Source organism: Apium graveolens, chromosome 4, assembly GCF_009905375.1.
Source record: "Apium graveolens cultivar Ventura chromosome 4, ASM990537v1, whole genome shotgun sequence".
Lineage (NCBI taxonomy): Eukaryota > Viridiplantae > Streptophyta > Magnoliopsida > Apiales > Apiaceae > Apium > Apium graveolens.
The window spans coordinates 221,641,644-221,663,450 of record NC_133650.1 but is presented as its reverse complement, the minus strand read 5'-3'; the positions used below and the strand labels follow the sequence as shown (position 1 = coordinate 221,663,450).

General features: G+C 36.2%; 1 protein-coding gene and 1 non-coding gene across 2 annotated transcripts; both read right to left on the bottom strand.

The window, feature by feature from the left end:
- Positions 1-1,797: 1,797 nt before the first annotated feature.
- On the bottom strand, positions 1,798-2,481 carry LOC141719376 (uncharacterized). The gene has a single exon (XM_074521748.1). It carries the CDS (start codon positions 2,479-2,481, stop codon positions 1,798-1,800), a length of 684 nt encoding a protein of 227 aa, XP_074377849.1.
- Positions 2,482-20,676: 18,195 nt separating this feature from the next.
- LOC141722973 (small nucleolar RNA R71) lies at positions 20,677-20,783 on the bottom strand. The gene has a single exon (XR_012575970.1). It is a non-coding gene; the product is annotated as a small nucleolar RNA R71 (small nucleolar RNA).
- Between the last annotated feature and the right edge of the window lie 1,024 nt (positions 20,784-21,807).

The following is a 21,807-nucleotide window of genomic DNA, read 5'->3' as shown; positions in this document are numbered from 1 at the left end:
CCGGAGAACAAAAGAGGCGGCGATGACAAAGGAAGTAAGAAATGGGAGAGGAAAACAGATAGAGAACGGGAGAGATGAGGTGAGAGAGAGACTGGGAGGAGAGAGCGAGAGATTGGGGGAGAGAGGGGAGGTCGAGAGAGATATGAACAGGGGTGGGGGTTTTATTATATTTTTATTTTTCTTTTATTTATCCTTTCTTTCTTGTAAAGGCAGCATCTGCCACGTATCTGTAAAAGCATAAAAACACAATACGTGTCCAAATTTCGATTGTAAGCCCGCATTTCGAAATTTTAACGACTAAACGCGCGGGTAAATAAAATCCGAAAAATTTCCAAACTAATTTTAATTTTCACTGGATATTTAAAAACTAATAAATTAAAATTTTCATAATTTTTAAACCATTTTTTACTCGCAAATCATACCCGCATTTAATGACTTAACGAACAAACGTTCGGGTGAATTTAATTCGAAAAATTTCCAAAATGATTTTAAAATTCTCGGAATATTTAAAACTTAAGAAAATACGAGTTTGAAATTTTTGAAACATTTTGGAATTTGATACTGAATTAACTCATAAATACAATCAGAAAATTCTTTAAAGATAAATAATTAATGAAATATTGATTTCTAAATTTTATAAATTCCCAAAAAATAAATATTATAATTATAAAATCATAAAAATAATTTTAGAGTCAATTCAAATTTTTATGAAAATAAATCTTCAATAAAATTACTTTGAAATGTGAAAACAAAATAATATTGTTCAGCAATTAATTATACAAATAACTCTCGTACACTAATAAGCCACACATAATTAATAATAAGGCAACACACAGCTGATAGGACCAATACGCATATTTTATTTATTTAATTAATCAATAATTACACTTTTAATAATACATAAATACAAGTCGTTATGGCATTCCCCTTAAAAGGATTCTGTCCTCAGAATCTTAACTAATTAAACAATTGAGGATATTTGTCAAGCATATCTGAATCTAACTCTCAAGCAGACTCTTCTACTCGAGGATTTCTCCAAAGTACTTTAACTATAGGAATAGACTTATTCCTAAGGACTCGCTCTTTACGATCTAGGATCTGGATTGGTCGCTCGACGTAAGATAAATCTGGATGAAGCTCGATTGGCTTATACTCAATTACTTGGTTCGAATTAGGGATATACCGCTTCAGCATAGATACGTGGAACACGTTATGGATACGCTACAGTTGCGGCGGCAGCGCCAACTCATAGGCAACTTTACCTACCTTTCTCAATACCTCGAACGGTCCGATATACCCAGGTCTCAGCTTGCCTTTCTGTCCAAATCTAACCAATCCTCTCCAAGGTGAGACTTTCAAAAATACCAATGATCCTGTTTCTATGTCCAAATCCTTTCGATGCAAGTCCACGTTCTTTTTCTGTCTATCTTGAGCTGCTTCTAATCTTTTTCGAATCAATACCACTGTGTCCACAACTAACTCAGGACCTAACAACTTTTTTTCTCCCACTTCATCCCACTAAAGTGGGGACCTACACTTATGTCCATACAAGGCTTCGTAGGGTGGCATTACTATACTTGCATGATAACTATTATTATAGGAAAACTCAATCAACGACAGGTGATGATCCCAGTTTCCTTTAAAATCTATAGCACAAACCCTCAACATGTCTTCTATTGTCTGAATCATTCTTTCACTTTGACCTTCCGTTTGGGGATGATAAGCGGTACTCATTTTCAATTTAGTTCCCAAATATTCCTGGAATTTCGTCCAAAATCTCGAGTTGAACCTTGGATCTCAGTCAGATATAATCAAAATAGGGACTTCATGCCCGGTCACAATTTCATCTAAATACATCTTGACAAGCTTATCCAAAGAATATCTTTCATTGATCGGGAGAAAATGTGCAGAATTCATCAACCTATCAACAATTATCCAAATAGCATCATGATTTGATTTCGTCCTTGGTATTCCTACTACAAAATCCACTGTGATTTCTTCCCTTTTCATTCTAGGCCACCAAAAGTTCTTTAGATCTTGATACATCTTAGTTCTCCCTGGGTGAAGAGAAAACTTAGAATTATTGGCTTCTCGTAAAATCTCATTCTTCAATTCAGTCGTGTTGGGAATCCATATTCTAGAGGAAAACCTAAACATACCTTTGATATCTTTTTGAGTACAAACTTCTTCCCCAGTCCAATTATCCAATCCTTGATTCATGTCCTCTTCTTGACACTTCTTAATTCTTTCCATCAATTCTGGATGAAATATAATCTCATATAATTGCTCATTATTACCTCTTGGCACTCGAATCTCAATTCCCAACTTTTTTAATTTTTTTGCTAATTCCTCAACAACCTTAAGTACATTTAATCTTTCTTTCCTTCTCAAGGCATCTACCACTGCATTGGCTTTTCCTAGGTGGTAATTACTAGAACAATCGTAGTACTTTATCAGTTCCAACCATCTCCGTTGCCTCATATTTAGATCCTTCTGGATGAATATATACTTCAAACTCTTATGGTCCGTGTAGATCTCACATTTTTCTCCATATAAGTAGTGTCTCTATAGCTTCAATGTGAATACTATTGCTGCTAACTCCAAGTCATGCACTGGATACTTCTGCTCATGAGGTTTTAACTGTCTGGATGTATAGGAAATAACTTTATCATGTTGCATCAATACACATCCTAAACCTTTCAAAGAAGTGTCACTATAGATCACAAAATTTCCCGTTTCATCTGGCAGTGCTAGCACTGGAGCCGTCACTAACCTCTTCTTCAGTTCTTGGAAACTCTCTTCACTTTTCTCAGTCCAAACAAACTTTTCATTCGTTCTGGTCAGCTTGGTTAATGGAGTCGCAATCTTGGCAAAGTCTTTCATAAATCTCCGATAGTAACCTGCTAATCCAAGAAAACTTCTAACTTCTCTCGGGGTCTTTGGTTGTTCCCACTTGGATACAGCCTCAATCTTTACAGGATCCACCTTAATACCATCCTTACCAACTACATGACCCAAAAACTGAATTTCTTTCAACCAAAATTCACATTTTAAAAGCTTTACGTTCAACTGTTTCTCTATTAGCCTTTGCAGGGCAATCCTCAAATGTTCAGCATGATCTTCTTTAGTCTTTGAGTAGATGAGGATGTCATCAATAAATACAATAACAAAGTTATCCAAGTACTCCTTATACACCCTATTCATTAAATCTATGAAAGTTGCTAGTGCATTAATCAATCCAAATGACATCACCAGGAACTCGTAATGTCCATATCTGGTTCTGAATGTAGTCTTTGGTATGTCTTCAGGCTTAATCTTTAGCTGATGATAGCCCAATCTCAAGTCAATATTCGAGAAACAGCATGCTCCCTTAAGCTGGTCAAACAAATCATCAATCCTGGGTAGGGGATACTAATTCTTGATGGTCAACTTATTCAACTCCCCATAATTAATACACAACCTCATACTTCCGTCATTCTTCTTTACAAATAATACTGGTGCACCCCACGGGGATACACTTGGCCTAACCACTCCTTTATCCAATAATTCTTGAAGCTTCTTAGCTAGTTATTTCATATCCACTAGAGCCATATGGTATGGGGCCTTTGAAACTGGTTCTGCTCCGGGAACTAGGTCAATAGAAAACTCGATATCACGATATGGTGGCAATCCTGGTAACTCATCTTAAAAATGTGCGAAAATTCCCTTACTATTGGAATCTCGTCCAGATTAGGTACCGCTTTCTCAGTGTCTACTATATGGTCTAAGTAAGCCTCGCATCCTTGTCTTAACAGTTTCTTTTCCTTCAATATTGAGAGAAATTTCTTTTCCTGACTTTGTCCTTGATAATTTACTCTGGTATTACCTTCCGTATACATCACAATCTTTTTCTTCTTACAGTCAATATTTGCCTTATGGTGGGATAACCAATCCATTCCTAGAATCATATTGAATTCTCCTAACTCGAAGGGTATTAGGTCAGCCAAAAAATAATGCCCATGGATTTTTAGTTGACACTTAGGACAAAATTGACTCACCGAAACTCTATCCTGATTGGCCACTTCTATGGTCAAGGGCTTAGCTAAGTCTTCCAATATTAAATCCATTTTATTCACACATTCCTTTGATATAAAGGACTTAGACGCTCCTGAATCAAATAAAACTTTAACAGGTACAGAATTGAGAGAAAGCGTACCCGCAACTACATCTGAGTCCTGAGCATTGGACCTCTTGGTCATCTTAAAGGTTCTGGCTCTAGCCGTGCTGGATGCCGGTCCTTGGGATGCACTACCTTCTACGCTGCCTTCAGTAGCAGTCCTGCAATTCCTGGAAATATTTCCAACCTTACCACACTTAAAGCAATAAGTTCCGTAATTCCCCGAATTGCACTCCGACGTGTAATGACCCTTCTGATCACATTTAAAACATTGAACGTCCTTTCTGCACTGGCCACTATGCCTCTTACCACATAACTTACATTCCACTGCTGGCCTGACTAACTAAGTTGGAGTAGAAGCAACTAAAGTAGCACTTGGCCTAACATGGGGAAAACCCTATCTCCTGAATCTTTTATTCCTATTTCGGTCAAACCACTTCGGTAACTTCTGACTGGATTCTTCTTGATCCGCCTTATCAATAACATCCTCAGAATTCCTCTTCTTATCACCCTTTTCCTTAACGGCCAACTTCTGATCACTCTCAATTACTAGGGCAGTGTGAACTACGGAAAGATATGTCTTGAGTTTCAAAGCCACAACTCCACTGTGAATTTCAGGCTTCAACCCTTATTGAAACCTTCTTGCTTTCTAGGTCTCCGTACTCACATACTCAAGAACTAATCAGGCCAATTCCGTAAACTTGGCCTCATAGTCCAACACACTCCTTTCACCTTCTTTCAATTCCAGAAACTCAACTTCCAACTGGTTCTGTAGAGAATCTGGGATATATTTTTCCAAGAACAACTCTGTGAACCTGGTCCAAGAAACAGGACCCTCTCTTTCCAAGTAACGAGTGGACTCCCACCAATAATTTGCTTCACCCTTAAGAAAATAACTCGCATAATCTTCCTTAAGATCATCACTTACTTGAATGAGGGTAAAAAGCCTTTTCCATCTCCTTAAGCCAAATTCTGGCAGCAACAGGGTCCACTTCACCCTTAAACTCTGGGGGTTTGACAGACTGAGAGGATTTAAAACTAACAGTTTGGTTTAGCTCTCTCTGCTTGTGTTGTTGCTGAAGCTGCAGTTGTTGTTGGATTTGTTGGTGCTGTTGTTGTATGAATTGTTGTTGTTGTTGTTGCTGCTGCTGTTGCAGAAACTACTGTTGCTGTTGCTGGAATTGTTCTTGCTGCTGAGCCATCTGATTAGACTGTTGGCGCAGCAAATCTAGTAATTCACCCATGGTTGGGCCCCTAACAGACTCTCTACTAGAGGAATTGGACGGGATATTCTTCTTGGGCAGCATTTTCCTGAAACACAGCAAATAGTTTTAAAATGAAAAATTTGCGCCCGGGTAGCAACATTTTTATGGGTCAAGAGAACGCTGATACAATAAAATATTCCCATCCTTATTTAATTGGGGTCCATCCATAGTGAAATGGCTAAATTTAACAAAACCAGCAACAACTATAACAATAACAGTAACAACAATAATAACAGTGCAAAAGTTTTATGAAAACTAAACAACCTTTATATCAACGAACTATAGTACAAAAATAGTACGAAATATCCAACTAAACAGCTACAGTATAACACTGATAATAAAAACTGTATTAACAACAAAATTTGGCTGTCATAGCAGCCTCCGCCTAATACATGAACTATGCTACAAAACTCTAAGGACATAGGCGTCCGAGTGCCGACAACTACTAATCCAGAAGTCTACCATCTAGCCACTGCCTCCCATAACTCCTAACTTAAATACCAACCAATCAACTAGACCCTGATATTTAGCTGCTCTGGTCTCCGAACTGATGGATAGATCAATATGTCTGGCCTGCTGAATGGCTGACTGAGTGAGGGCTCTCACTCGATCCTGGATGTTTGGAGAAGGAACAGGTACTCCCTGGTAGGGACCAACAGGTACACGATCTAAATGTGCGGCCAGGTCGGGACTCTTCTATTGAATCAAAGCCCTATTAACGGCCTGATGCACATGATAAGGAATATGAGAGGAGGTACCCGAAGCATGAACAGGTGGCACCGATGGTCGAGAGGCTGCACTGCTAGGTCCACAACCTGGAGGGAAGTCTCTAACAGCAGATACATGGCGCTGAACCCACCAAGATCTAGCACTCGGTCCAGCGGTGTCACTAGGTCTAAAGTGAGTGACATGTGGAGGTGGTAGGGGAGTCTCCATGACTACAACATCAAGAGTCCTCTCGAAGTCTGAACTATCAGAATCAGATCAGTTCTCTCGGGAGGGAAAACTAGATATCACTCTAGGCCACTGTCAATAATTTATATATATACATAGGAAAGACACAATAAGGTTAGGACAGTTCTAACAAAACATCAATAGATGCCAGGGTCACGCCTTCAAAACCCCCGATTGACTCTTAGGTTCGCTCCTGTAAATGAGTTGCTGGCTCACACTTTAGGACACAATTCCTACACATTTCTGTATCTACTCCCAACCTAAATCAGGGACTTAAACCTGTAGCTCTGATACCAACCCCGGGGTCAGGAGTTGATGTCACTAACAACAATAACAATAAATATAATACAACATGAATCAACATAAATACATAAACACGACCCCCTTATTCCCAAAACCTTTGCCAGGTTCAAGTATGACTTAGGTTACAAAACTATACAACTAAATTATTCAACAAGTCTGACACACTAACTTATTACAGTAACTCGTCAGACCATATTTGGTTTGATACAAACTACCTCTGAGGAGTCGGGACCGGGATGGATTGGAACTCTACCCTAACTGGATCGGATGGGTCTCTTAGGCATCTGCAATATATATATATAAGAAGCTGCAAGGGTGAGCAATCAATTGCTTAGCAGTACCACTATATGAATAACAAGTAAAACAGTTTATGAAAAAAGTTATAGGAACAGAATTCATAAACCATTATGAAAACAGTAAAATAAGAATAAACTGGATATCAACAACTATCATGCTCTGTAAAACATAACATCAGTCATGTACTGTGTGAATACCAGAGTCCAATTTTAGTATGCTATTTTCATTTCTAAATCCACTGATCTATTACAGGAACCATAAAATCATCAGTTCCGTTACGGGAACCACAAAACCAAAATCAGATATATCTACTGGACGAATCCTAGGGAGAGCTGATCAGTCAATCCCACCACAACCTATTCCGGAACTGAGAGACTAGCTAGGTCTCTGTCACGCTGGACTAAGCGTTGAAATAGGGCGCGCAACCGACTTATCCCCTTACGCAAACCCGCTGGGCCGTTACGGGCCTCTTACGCAACCATCCAATATCTGATCCGTTTTATCCAGTTTCCAAAACCACTTATACCTATCTCTTTTTAAAACAATTTATCACAGCACACTTTCCAAAACCTTTCCAATTTTATTCACAATTTAGAGATAGACATTTTCAGAAGTTACTTTTCCCCAAAATATAATTTTAATAAGATATTTTCAAATATGGGGATAAGTAACTTAAAACGTTCCGTTCCACTATGTAGTTTAAATCAACAGTTATTCATATATTACTGAATCGTAAAAGATTTTTTCAGGGGTACTTTCCTTGTAGAGCTTTACAACTAAATGCTAGTCTGACTTTAAACTGACTTTACTCTCGAGGCCTTCGACTGGAACCTACAAAATCGAAACATCCTATATTAGAGGACCAGTTATGTTTGACATATCCTCGCTAATCACTTTACCAAACGATATCAATTCCCGGCTCATAATTATACATATTATTATAATACACGTAACAATCAGGGTTCATACAATATTTATTTACAAATATATACATATATACGCTCGACTAGTATTACCGATAATTACAGGTTACGTTCCCGTATTTTCAAAATCCATTTCTCGAAAATCGGACATCGTCTCCTCTATTTATCGGGTTTCCCATCGAAACATAATCGACATCAAAATCACAATTCCAAAACCCGAACCTCAATACGACTTTTAAAATATTTAACTATTTTTCGTTTCAAAATAATTTTTTTTACGGACTGAATAATATTTTTTTTATAAATTTAGGACTCAGAATAAATCATCACAGTCAACCGTCGACTCACCGAGGCTCATCGTCGACAGCGGCAAAATTTATTGGTGCCCGATAATATTCGGGTCTCCAAATAAACTTCGTCGATTAAAATAATTTCCCGCAACGCAAAATCTTTTATTCTTATCAAAAAATAACTCAAACAAAATTTTTGCAGAAAATATAAAAAGAATTACAAATCAGTAAGCAAACAACCGGAGCAAAATACACAGCCGAAGCAATAACCACAGCCAAATCACGTGCCACTTGCGCAACACACATACACCAGACACACGCACACACACTCAACATACACACACATTCGGCACACACACACTCACTCAACATACACACACATATACACACAAGTATATATATACGTATATATATATATATAAGTAACAAAATTGAAAAGATGAAGCAAGCAAGGTAACATTTTATTAGGGAACATGCTACAAATGTTGCTTTTGAGCTTATTTTTGTTCCAACGGAAAAAGAGTTAGATGATATTTTCACTAAACCTTTGGATGAATCAACTTTCACTAGACTTGTAAGTGAAATTGGTATGCTAAATTCTTCATCTTAAAGGCAAGAACTCAGCTAACTAGTTGCAGCAGATTAATTCGCGATAAATCAAAATTAATTTGATTTAATTAGAAATTAACTGAAATATGATCTATAAATATTTTAGAATTCTCTTTATATTTATTTTTCAAAAGAAAATTGAACTTGGAATTTTTCTGATTCTTAGAGAAACTATCTAAATGTTAGTTCACATCATTAATATGTGAAATTAATATAAGACAAATACAAGGCATATCAAAAATATGTAGAGAATTGAATTCTCGATAAGTCTAAATGACTTGTCGAGAAGTCATTTTGTGACTTCTCGATAGAATTCTTGATTAGTCTCTTTTATGTCTTCTTGATGGACATCTCAATAAGTCATTTCATTACTTCTCGACAAGCATTGTAGAGATCTCGATATACTAATCGATATGGAGTTCTCTACAAGCTCAAATTTTAGACTTATCAATAACTCAGAACTAAAACAATTTAATTCAATAAATTACTTCAGTAAAATATTTTTAATATAAAATCATTCTAATTTTATGTTAATTAATTCAATATAAATTGGAATAATTTAGTCCAATAAGGACAGACTGGGTATTTGTGCAACATCTCGATAAGTCACTATATAGTCCTCTATAAGAGTCAAGAAAGTGATATTTTGACATGAGTTCTTTATAGGTCATCAGACTTCTCTATAAAAAAATATCAACCGTTCATTCTTCACTTATGGATAAGTCACATATCTATCCTATAAATACCCAGACATCTCGACATAACCCCTCTTTACGCTTTCGAGATCTCAATTGACCTAGTTTCTACAAATTTTCACCATTCTCTTTCATTTCAAGCATTTTCTTTAATAGAATCCAACACAAACACTATCAAGGAAACCATCCCAAAGGAGGGTACAAACTCATTGGCTTTCATTGATCCAACACAGGCACCTGACAACTTCAAGTGCTTTGTAAAATTTATGGTTGATTCTTATCTTGCAGGGGCCCTAATAGCAAACCCTATGTTGTACTTGGATATTTTGAATGAGTTCTGGAAAAGTGTTGTATTTTTCTATCATCAAGATGACAATCAAGTAATGACACTGGTGGTAAACTGCAAAATCAAAGGGGTTATAGTGGAATTCAATGTTGTTGATCTAAACAAAGCATTGGGAATCCCCATAGAGAAGATGGGTGCATCTCCTAGCTCTGAAGAAATATCAAAATTTATGGACTTCATTCACTATGTAAACAAGATTGATTTGGTCAGGATCAACAAGAAGCATCTAAGAAAAGAACGGTCATTTGTGCTTGACACAATGATTAGAGCCTTCACATGCAGGAAGACAGGCTTTGACAACATCTCAAATATGGTGCAGAAGCTTGTCTACTCCATGCCTTATAACAAGCACATTGATGTGGGAAGCCTCATTCTGGGAGAGCTAAGCACAAGGCTCACACTGCCTTTGGTAAGTAAAGGTAAATAAATCTTTTTCCTTAGGTTTAATTATGTATGTTTTAAAGTTAATGATATACACTTAACTGAAGGAATAAATGTCAATGAAATAGGCATGTGTAAACAAGTGTCTAAAATTCTATTTGGCTCACTTAACACAAAGAATCAGGTGAAGATAAGTCTGTATGTCACTAACTTTATGTTGAAAAATTCTAGACTTACCCTTACCCCATGCCTGACATGAGGAGCACTGCAACTTCTAGTTCAGCTATGACACCTGGTCCTGCAGTAGCACAAATATAGGAACACCCACCGGTGCCTACCACATATGTAACCCTTTTTTCATAAATGTTAGATGGTAGTAAATCAACTGCTTCATCCTCTCAAAAGGATGGAGTTAGTAAAAAGAAGACGAAGCAGCAAACCCTAGTAGTTGTTAATGAGAGTGGCGAGGAACAACAAGAAAATGAGTAACCATTGATCAAAAATCCAAAGAAGCAAAAAAAAACTGACCTGACTACTCAAGTGACCACCTCTGCATCTTCTCAAAAAGATGCAGTTGTAATACAGGGGCAAAAACAAACTCTTGTGGCACCTTCTCAACAAGTTGTCACTATTGAAATAAGCATTCTCCCCAATGCACCTTCTACTGAGTCTGCACCCCCTCTTGGGTACTCTCAAGAGGGTGAAAGAAGTCAAATGGTTAGAGGGCACATCTATTGAAACTCCCTCATCCATTCAGAGGGAGTTTCCAATACTCATTCCTGAGCTCATAAATCTTATTTATAAAATTTCTTCAACTTTCAATAAAGGGCTTGAATCTTCTTCTCCGGCCCTGCCAAAATCAAGTGACACGGTTCAAGAAACTATGCTCACCACTCAGGCATAATATTTAGATGGTGAGAGGCTACATGCTGAGGTAAATCTTAATGACACCATCATAAACACATGGGTTTCCTCAGTTTTTACTGAAGACCCTATGAAAGTTTCCAATGCACCTTCATGTGCTCAACTGTCTTCACAGAGTGACTGGTTTGAGGGTAGTACTCTTGAGGGGGAGCTACACAAATCCTCTCCAATTCAATTGAAGGTTTCTCATGCAGAAATAACTTCCCTCAAAATCCTTCTAAAATAGCTTTGTCAATTGAAGCTAGGAGTTCAATTACCAATGAACCAGTAATTGGGGAGGCAAGTACTCAAGCACATTCAAGTGCTAGTTCTCTGCAGAAGGAACAAAGGTTTTTGAGGCTATGATACATGACAGTGACCTGGTCAAATCCCCTCCAATTCAAATGGAGGTTTGATAAGTGGATATTGTATCTACTTGGAATGCTTCATATCAGCTTAAGTTGGTATTTTGGACTCAAGTATTTGGCGTTTTTGATGAGTTTTGTGTTGAGTCATTGAAGGGCGCTAGTCAGAGGTGGAAATGAGCTTTTAAATGATTATATGTTGATAAGAGATCAGGGAAGGAGTCATGGAAGTTTGTACGAAGGACGGAGCATAAAAAAAGAACAAAGCTGCAGGACTTTTATAGAGAGCAGGCGCGCACGCGCCCAAAGGAGCGTGTCCACGCCCCATTTGTCAGAGACAGAATATGCCCGTCCCCATATCAAGCGCGCCCACGCCGGCCAATTTCTACAGAATCTTGATTTGATTATAATTTGGTTATTGTGAGAGTCCTGATCAACCAGGGCTATATATAAAGATAAGAAGACGTTTTTAAGAACAAGGAAGCCAGGGAGAACATAGAGAAGACCTAAAGCACACAAGACGGTTAGGGAGAAGAAGATTTAGTTTTCACTTTTGTATTCTTTGATTTAGGCGATACTTTTAGATGTTTGTTTTTGATTTATTCTAAAACCTAGTACTTTTATATTATCTCGTAGTATTTTGAACGTATTTATTATCATGTTTTCATTGAAACCCATGGTAACAATGTGTTCGATCATGAACTAATCGTTGTCATGGGGTTCTAGCGGATTTATTTATGGATTTCAATAGTTGATTGCTCTAAAGCATTAGTGTATGGTGATTTATGATTTCTCAGTATGATTGTACTTATTTGGAGCTGATTATGTGTACCCGCCACCTGTTACTCCACCCGAGGAGGGTGATCCTACTGACGACTAGGTATACCTTGTATCCTTATTATTGCCTCCAATGGGGACATTGAATAATTTAAGTTTGGGGGTGATAATGTAAGGATTAGTAGTGTGTGTTGTGTCCATATAGATTCATATTGCATGTTTAGTAATAGTTCATTCGTATTTTTAAATATTTGTTCATTTATTTCATATTATTTGTTTGTATAAGTGTTCATATTATTATGTGAGTCCATATAGTTGCATTTGCATGCATATAACATGATCCCGTAGGATGAGATGTTTCTGATTGATTGGTTGATGTTAATTTGAGTGTAGTGATGTCGAATAGAGGGATGATTAAGTCATAACGAATTGAATTGCATGCCTAGAAACAAAGTTTTTCACAAGTCTTATAGGTTGCTTTTGAACTAGATCATGATCATACTTGTTTGTTTGTTGGAATTTAATCACTTGGTTATATTTAGAATTTTTGCTATTCTCATAATGACTTAGGAACACTAAATTTTTAAAGTAGAGAAAAGCATGAATATCATTACTAGTTGTAAATGAAGCTAGGCGTCAAATGGCTAGTAGTCAGCTCATATATTTATGAGTAGTCTAGGGTTGAATGAGATGGAGCGAAACACACTCATTCAAAATCATTGAAAAAAAAGAAAAGAAAAAGAAAAAAAAAATATGTGTTGTTATGTGTTTATGCAGAATTGGCCCCGAGTGAGCTCTTTAATACTCGAGCAAGTAAGTTCTAGGGGACTTTGTGCCTAGTGACCTAAGGCTTGTACAGTCCGGGATTCGCTAACCTAACGCTCGCTACATGGGTATTATTGTATAAGTCTTTTGGGACCTCATTCATTGCACGGTCAAATAAGTATTTGTGTTTGATGTGTTTCAGTATTATAGCTTGATCCTTGTATAACTCTAGTAAAATTGAGGTGTTGTGAGTCATTATGTGTTTAACGTCTATTCTATTTATAAATTTGTGATTTTTTTGGTGAAGAATATGATATGGTTATTGATTTAATGTTGAGAGTATATCTGATAAGCATCTCACACACGGACGTTTTTGGTTTGTATGTTGGTTTATGGGATTTAGTTGAACTATGTTTAAAGTCATTGCATTCTTAGAGACATTGCTTATTAATTTGGTTATGGTTATTCCGAGGGGATCGTTGCATTGTCATTTAGTTGCATTTTCACGTAGTTGCATTCATGCAATAGTTTGTTATTAGTGTCAAGTCTGTTTATGCTTGAGGACAAGCATCGATTTAAGTTTCGGGGTGTGATAAGTGGATATTATATCTACTTGGAATGCTTCATATCGGCTTAAGTTGGTGTTTTGGACTCAAGTATTTGGTGTTGTTGATAAGTTTTATGTTGAGTCATTGCAGGGCGCTAGTCAGAGGTGGAAATGAGCTTTTAATTGATTATATGTTGATAAGAGATCAGGGAAGGAGTCATGGAAGTTTGTATGAAGGACGGAGCACAAAAAAGAATAAAGTTACAGGAATTTTAAAGAGAGCAGGCGTGCCTGCGCCCAAAGCAGTGCGCCTGCGCCCCATTTGTCAGACACAGAGCGCGCCCGTGCCCATATGAAGTGCGCCCGCACCAGCCAATTTCTGCAGAATCCTGATTTGATTATAATTTGGTTATTGTGAGAGTCCTGATCAACCAGGGCTATATATATATAGATAAGAAGAAGTTTTTAAGAACAAGGAAGCCAGGGAGAACATAGAGAAGACCTAAAGCACACAAGACGGTTAAGGAGAAGAAGATTTAGTTTTCACTTTTGTATTATTCGATTTAGGCGATACTTTTGGATGCTTGTTTTTTATTTGTTCTAAACCCTAGTACTTTTATATTATCTCATAGTATTCTGAATGTATTTATTATCATGTTTTCATTGGAACCCATGGTGACGTTATGTTCGATCATGAACTAATCATTGTAATGGGGTTCTAGCGGATCTATTTATAGATTTCAATAGTTGATTGCTCTAAATCGTTAGTGTATGGTGATTTATGATTTCCTAGTATGGTTGTACTTATTCTTCTTAGATGCGTAGCTAACATCTAAGTCGTTTGTTAATCTTTATTGAAGCGAAAGTGGATATAGAGGTTTAGAACTTGCGATGCTAGCATAGGTTTATGTATGTTGTCATGCATAATTCGTAGTGTAATTTTAACCATCTTACGCTGCCCTATATGATCTCAATAGATAACTTGCTCATTAAACCGTTATTTTTTCAAATCTTATAGACATATAGGGTCTAAGCACAATTGGTGTCTGCTCAACTTCTATCTTATTTGTGGATGTTTACAAGTAGGGTATACGTATATCGAAAGATAGCGTATACTAATTTTGTGTTATCTGATTAGTTGTCATAACCATCACATGCTAAGATTAAAGGTATAAAATCTGAATGAAGTATTTAATGAAGTTAGAATCCCATGTTTTATCTCATATAAGTAAATCAGTTTTATTCTCTTAGTTAATACATGCTAGTATAATCACTTTAATTAGTTAATCAACTCAAAATTGATATTTGTCTTAGCAGTGAATAGCAACCATACATTGTTGCGTAAGTGCATATTCTGTTTAAACCAGTCTCTGTGGGAACGAACTTAACTTAATCTTATACTACTTGTGATCGCATAAGCTTGCATGGTTTTGTGTGAACAAGGGTCACTCATCTAGTGTACAACACACTGTCATAACCAAAATTCCCACTATGATTTCAACTGTGACTCCTATCACAGGTACCGTCTCACCATCAATACCATCAACCTCAACCAGTCTTGACCAACCCTCAACCTCTACACAATCACCCCATCTCTTATCATAATGGTTTAATGATATTGAAGCTCCTGCGCAAACTGTAGATAAGATGATGGTAGATCAGATTGAAGGGTTTGTCAATATTGCCCAATAATTGCTCACATCCAACATGACAAACCAAGACTACCAAGCCATCCTTCTAACCTACAGAAAAGATGTGAAGAAACAGTGGGAAGATATTATTGATGAAGCTAATAGCGATGACAATATGGATGCCTGGACTCTAAGACATTTTCTATTGATATGGAGGAGGCACTCACCAGGTTTAGGGAAGAGTATATTACTATTCTTGGAAGCAATGGAAAAGTTCTCACACCACAGGAAGTGTATGATGTCATTACTGTAATGCCCTCCAAATCTGGGGTCTACATCTGGGGATTACTTTCCAACTAATAACATAAATCAACATGTATAATAATTATATAAACATACAGCTAACCCCTTTAAACTACTACTTAGGATCTTTAGGTTTAGGTATGAAGACAAGAACACAACACTACCTTTATTACATTTTCAAATTCAAAATCTTACATATCTCTCTTTATTACTAACCAACTAGCTAAACATGTTTTAAGACTATGTTCATTTTATTCAAACACACACAATAACTCTTTAAACTAAACCTGTCTTGGTAGTTCAAAGCTCTCTTCCTGGATTTGGATTAGCACTCTTGGTGCCCAAATGTCCCACTTTTTCACTCACTTCTTTACTACCCTGGTGTGGATAGGCTTCATTCTCAGCTTTTTACTGAAAGGTAAAGTGAGTAACAACAAAAAGGTGAGCCATAATTGCTCAGGAAGTCCATAATATGTATATAATATCATAAGAAAGTCAAATGAATCTGATATGAATAGGTAATCATATTCTATATGATCTGTACATATCTATAGAGAATAAAGAAGGCCGCTATCAGCGATTATCAATAAACTAGACTGGACACAAAATTATCACAATACTCTAATCTGCTGATCAGTCAGATACAGTACGGATCTATGCCATTTACACAGACCCATATATAACAAGGTACCCAGGCTCATTTCTGGCCTCCGTAATTAATTAAAGGGACCAATTCATCCCTGGCCCTAATCGTAACCATCTAGTGCATAGGATAAGCATCCGAAATAATCGGTATGCTTCGATCTTATCCCAACATCAAGATATACATCAAGATATAAATATTGTATAATCCATAGGAATATGAATAGAGTATTTAACGTATCAAGGATAATCAGAAGTAAGATAGAAGTATGATCAAAGAACAGTAATTGTGTTACAATGACTATGAACAAAGGTTATCAATATTCAGTATATCGGGAATTTGAATCAGATATAGAACTAAGTATAACAATTCACTATTCTGAATTTAGAATAGGGGAGAAACTTACATGGTATGCGATCTACCTCAGATCTATCAAACCTATCTATCACTGGTTGGTACTGCCTCACTCAGTTCACATCTATCAAGGAAATATCCCAATTTAATTGACTTATACCTTAATCGTGCATCAATTCGAATCCACGCAACCCTTATCATCTACCCGTACGATCATAACTGACTCGTATAATAATTAACTAGCATTTAGGACTCGATTAACCACATAAGTCACATATCACATAAGTCAGATAGTCATCCTGGTCTTTAAAACATTTTTTGAATTAAAATTGAGTCATTATTCGCATTATTAAACAATATCTGACTCGTTTCCTAATTTTTAGAATTTATTAGACTCATATTTTTATTTAATCGGGTCTATCAATAAATAAATATCAAACGCCGACTCGTTTTCAAAAAAAATTAATATTTAAAACTATTTTTATTGGAAACAGATCATTTTTCTGAATTTAGGAGCGTTCATTTCATTTAAAACGGATAAACGATTCAATTAATATTCAATTAATAAGAATAATTCAATTATTATTCAAAAAAATTCATTATTCAAATTAATTAAATATTAATTACATTTTTAAATAATTATTTAGGAAAAAATAAGAATTAAAAATGATTTTTCCATAATTTTTGGAATCTAAATGAATTTAAAATAAATTATTTATATAAACTGATTAAATTAATCAATTTGAATGAATAATAAATAATTAATAAATAATTTTCAAATTTTGGAAAATAATTCAGATTTATTTATAAAATTAAATAATTAATTAATTAAATTAATTAATCAATTTATTTTAATTAAATAAAACTGATTTTTGAATTTATAAAAATAAAAATAATTTTCCAAAAACAAATTTCAGAAATGGATTTTAGGTTTAATCGGATCAACCGGGTTACAAATCGGGTCAAGATGAACAAATCGGGTAGCCAAGAACACACCGGAAAATCTGCAGATTTCGGTGAGTTCCCGAACTCCGATCAACTCCGATCAACCTCAAATCAACATCATTTGGTATGATTTTCAAGCGGTTTTCATTTCAAATCACCTGAACAACATGATTTCGGCATCATCATCCCGGAATCATCCCTAGAATCCATTCTCCGATCAAATTAAACCAAACTCCGACCAAAACATCGATTTGGGTAGTTTGTAAATGAAAGTTCACGTTCTATATCTCAAATCAAAGCTTATTAACTGTATAATCAAACCCCTAACACCTAACTAACCTCAGATCAATCAAAATCCAAAAATGATTAAATCAAAACTTGAACATAAACCCTAATAATCGAATTCAACTATCTAGCTACCGTTTGATGAAGTTGATAGCATAAATCGACTGTACATACTCAAATAAAGCTATATCAATCATCAAATCAATCAAATAACCCTAGAATCAAAAAGTGCTAAAATCAGTCAAGAACCCTAAAAATTAAAATTGAAAATATACGAATCAAAACATGTAGAACAGATCAAGAGCATCGATTTGAGTACTTACATGACAAGATTTGGTGCTCAGAATCGATCAAAGTCATTGTTTGATTCCATGACCCGAATTCAAGAACCCTACCCGAATTTCAGAGAATTTTTTATTATTTTTCTGATTTTTAATAATTTTTATATAATTAATTAATAAAAATTAGGCTATTAATAATTACAAAATAATACCTCTAATTAAAATTTAGGCCCTAATTATATATCCTAATAAAATTAATTGGCCCTTAGTTAATAATTTATTGGGAATACTTTTTAAATTTTTAATCTCAAATAATACAATATATATTTCAAAATTTCTCAAAAATTGTGAATAATTTAAAATTACAAAGAATGAAATATTTGAAAGTCCCATAATTTATAAAAATAAAAATATAATTTTTGTGGGGTTTTGAGCACCCCTAGGGGCCCAGAAAAGTCATTTTTAACAAAATGAGATATTTTCTAAATTAACAGGATGTTCGGAATATCGATATGGTATGCCATATTAGGAAAAATGAGGCCAATTATTTTATATGAAATTGTTGAGTGGCATTTATGACACATTATAATGCTCTATTAAACTTTGAATTGGTATATTTGTACTCAAGTTATTGGTGTTTTAATGTGTTTTCTAGTGTTTTCCCATTTAAGGCATTAATCTGAGAATCAGGTGAATTAGCATTGATTTGATGCTAATATGGTGTTAGGTTGGTGTGTAAGGAATAAAGCTCGTGAAGACCGGCTCAAATCTGCAAGAAAAAGAAGAAGTCAAAGTTTTGGCAGAAGCCCAACGCGCCCGCGCTGATTAAGCGCGCGGCCGCGCCCGAACTTCAGAAAGCCAGCGCGCCCGTGCTGATCAAGCGTGCATCCGCGCCAGGTCGGGTTTCAAGAATCCTGTTTTGAATAGAAGACTGATTTCTGGACTTCTCTGCTGATCAGAGTTGCTATATAAATAACTTTAGGTCGTTTTTAATAATATATCAAGCCAGAGACATATCAAGGAGAGCTGTAAGAAGACCTAGTTAGCACGATTCAACGAAGACGAAAAAGATATTGTTTTTACTTGTGAATCTTTGTTCTAAGTTGTAACTTGGATGCTAGTTTTCTTATTTGTGAACCTTATTCTTGTTTTGTACATGGTTTTATTTATTCGTTATAAAGACTACGTTTATTATACCATGCTTTCATCGGAACTTGCGTTGATGATGAGTCCGATTATGGGCTAATCGTTATCGTGAGGTTCTAGCGGATTTATTTATGGATTTCTTTAGTTAACTTGTTTCGATGCCTTAGTGTGTGGTGATTGTATGATAACCTAGTATTGATTGTGCGTATTCTTCTTATGAGCGTCGCGGACTTATAAGATAGTGTGTTAATTCTTAATGATGCGAAAGTGAATTTAAGGATTTAGAACTTGCCATGCTAGCATAGATTCATGTATTTTTATGCATGATTCGTAGGTAATTTTAACCATCTTACTTGCCCTATGTAATCAAGATAGATAACTTGTGTTTAAACCGTTATGTTGTCAAATTTTATAGATATATAGGGTCTCAATATAATTGGTGTCTATTCAACTTCTATCTTTTTTGTGGATGTCTGGTAGTATGGTACTCGTGCAACAAAAGTTGGCGATTATCAGTTTCTTGTTGTCTGATTAGTGTCATCACCACTACATGCTAAGGTTAAGAACAAGAAGGCTATTGAATGAAGTATTTAATGAAGTTAGAATCCCATGTTTGTCATATATATTAATTCAATCATTCTTATTCTCTTAGTTATAATTGTTAGTTTAATTCTTAGTTATAAACAACCTCAATTTGTTATCATCTTAGCATTGAATAATAACCGTACATTGTTGCTTAAGTACATGAATTACTTAGTTAACCAAAGTCAGTCTCTGTGGGAATGAACTAGAAAAGATTCTATACTACTTGGGAACTCTTATACTTGCGTGTATTATTAGCGCATGTTTAGCGACTAACAAGTTTTTGGCGCCGCTGTCGGGGACTGCAATGTTAATTTATAATTTATGTGCTTTCCATCAGTGGTCGTTAAAGTTCATTGACTCGGAAATTGTTAATTATTCGTTTCCTTGCATTATTTCAGATATTCTAGCGAGGGTGTATGCATACGCGTTCGCGTACTCGTAAGAGAACACTAGATAAAGCTGAGGAAGAAGTTGTGGTAGTTCGAAAGGAAGTTTTTGAAGAAGAAAAGAAGGTAGAAGAAGAAGAAGAGAAAGTCGAAGAACCAGTTTTAGTAGAGATTGGTGATCAATTAGAAAATCCTAAAGCTTTGATGGACTATTCTCAGCCTAAGCTCAATGACATTCAGTCAAGCATCATCAGGCCAGCCATCAGGGCTAACACTTTTGAGATTAAGTCAGAATTCATTTCAGTTTAGGGGTTCTCCTATTGAAGACCCCAACATGCACATCAGGGTTTTCATCGAGATCTGCGATACTTTCAAGTTCAATGATGTGACTGAAGATGCTATCAAGTTGCGACTCTTCCCGTTCTCTCTGAGGGACAAAGCTAAGTATTGGTTACATTCTCTACCAGCAGGGTCTATCACCACTTGGGAAGATCTTGCTCAAAAGTTTCTCATTAAATTCTTCCCTATGGCGAAGACTGCTACAATCAGGAATGCTCTTACTCAGTTTACTCAGCAAACTGGAAAATCTCTGTTTGAGGCTTGGGATCGATATATGGAGATGCTAAGGAAGTGCCCACACCATGGCATCCCTGATTGGATGATTATTAACTATTTCTACAATGGATTGGGTGCTACTTCTAGACCCATACTTGATTTAGCATCAGGAGGAGCCTTCTGGATTAAAAGCTATGATGAAGCTTATGAACTGATTGAACTGATGGCTACTAATGAGTACCAGAATCCTTCCCAGAGACTGACTCAGGGAAAGGTAGCAGGAATTCTGGAGTTGGATGCAGCAACTGCTATAGCTGCCCAACTTAAGGCTTTGACGATGAAGGTGGACACTTTGGCTAATTATGGAGTTAATCAAATCGCTAGTGTCTGTGAGCTTTGTGCTGGTGCCCATGAGACTGAGTAGTGCATAATTTCTAGTGAATCAGCTCAGTTCGTGAGCAACTTTCAACATTCGCAGCAACCTGTGCCAGCCACATATCATCCCAATAACCCGTAATCATCCTAATTTCAGTGGGAGCAATGCTTAGAATGCGGTTCAACAGCCTTATCAACAGTATTCAGCTAAGTAGTACAACCCCCTGGTTTTCAGCAACCGTAATATGCACCAAGACAACAACTTCAACTGCAACAAGCTAATGAAAAATCTGAATTAGAGGAGTTAAAGCTTATGTGCAAAAGTCAAGTTGTTTCTATCAAGACCTTGGAAAATAAAATTGGAAAAATTGCCAATGCCTTGCTAAATCATCAGCCTGGTACACTACCTAGTGACACTGAAGAGCCAGGAAAGAGGGAAGCTAAGGAGCAGGTAAAGGCAATCACCCTGAGGTCTGGAAAGGTTGTGAATCCCAAACAAACTCAAGTGTTGACTGAAGAAGCTGGGGCTGAGAAAGAAGTAGAGCAGCAGGAAGTAGAAGTGGAAACAAGGAAGACTACTGTTTAGCACACTTCTCCTGAGGGTAATACAGGGGAGAAACAGATCTATCCTCTACCGCCTTTTCCTAAGTGGCTGCAGAAGAAAAAGCTGGACAAGCAATTTGAGAAGTTTCTGGAGGTGTTCAAGAAACTTCATATCAACATACCTTTCGCTGAGGCTCTC

What these genes read in the sequence shown, in the direction of transcription:
- LOC141719376 (XM_074521748.1), bottom strand. Translation starts at nt 2,481, where the DNA reads ATGAGGCAACGGAGATGGTTGGAACTGATAAAGTACTACGATTGTTCT.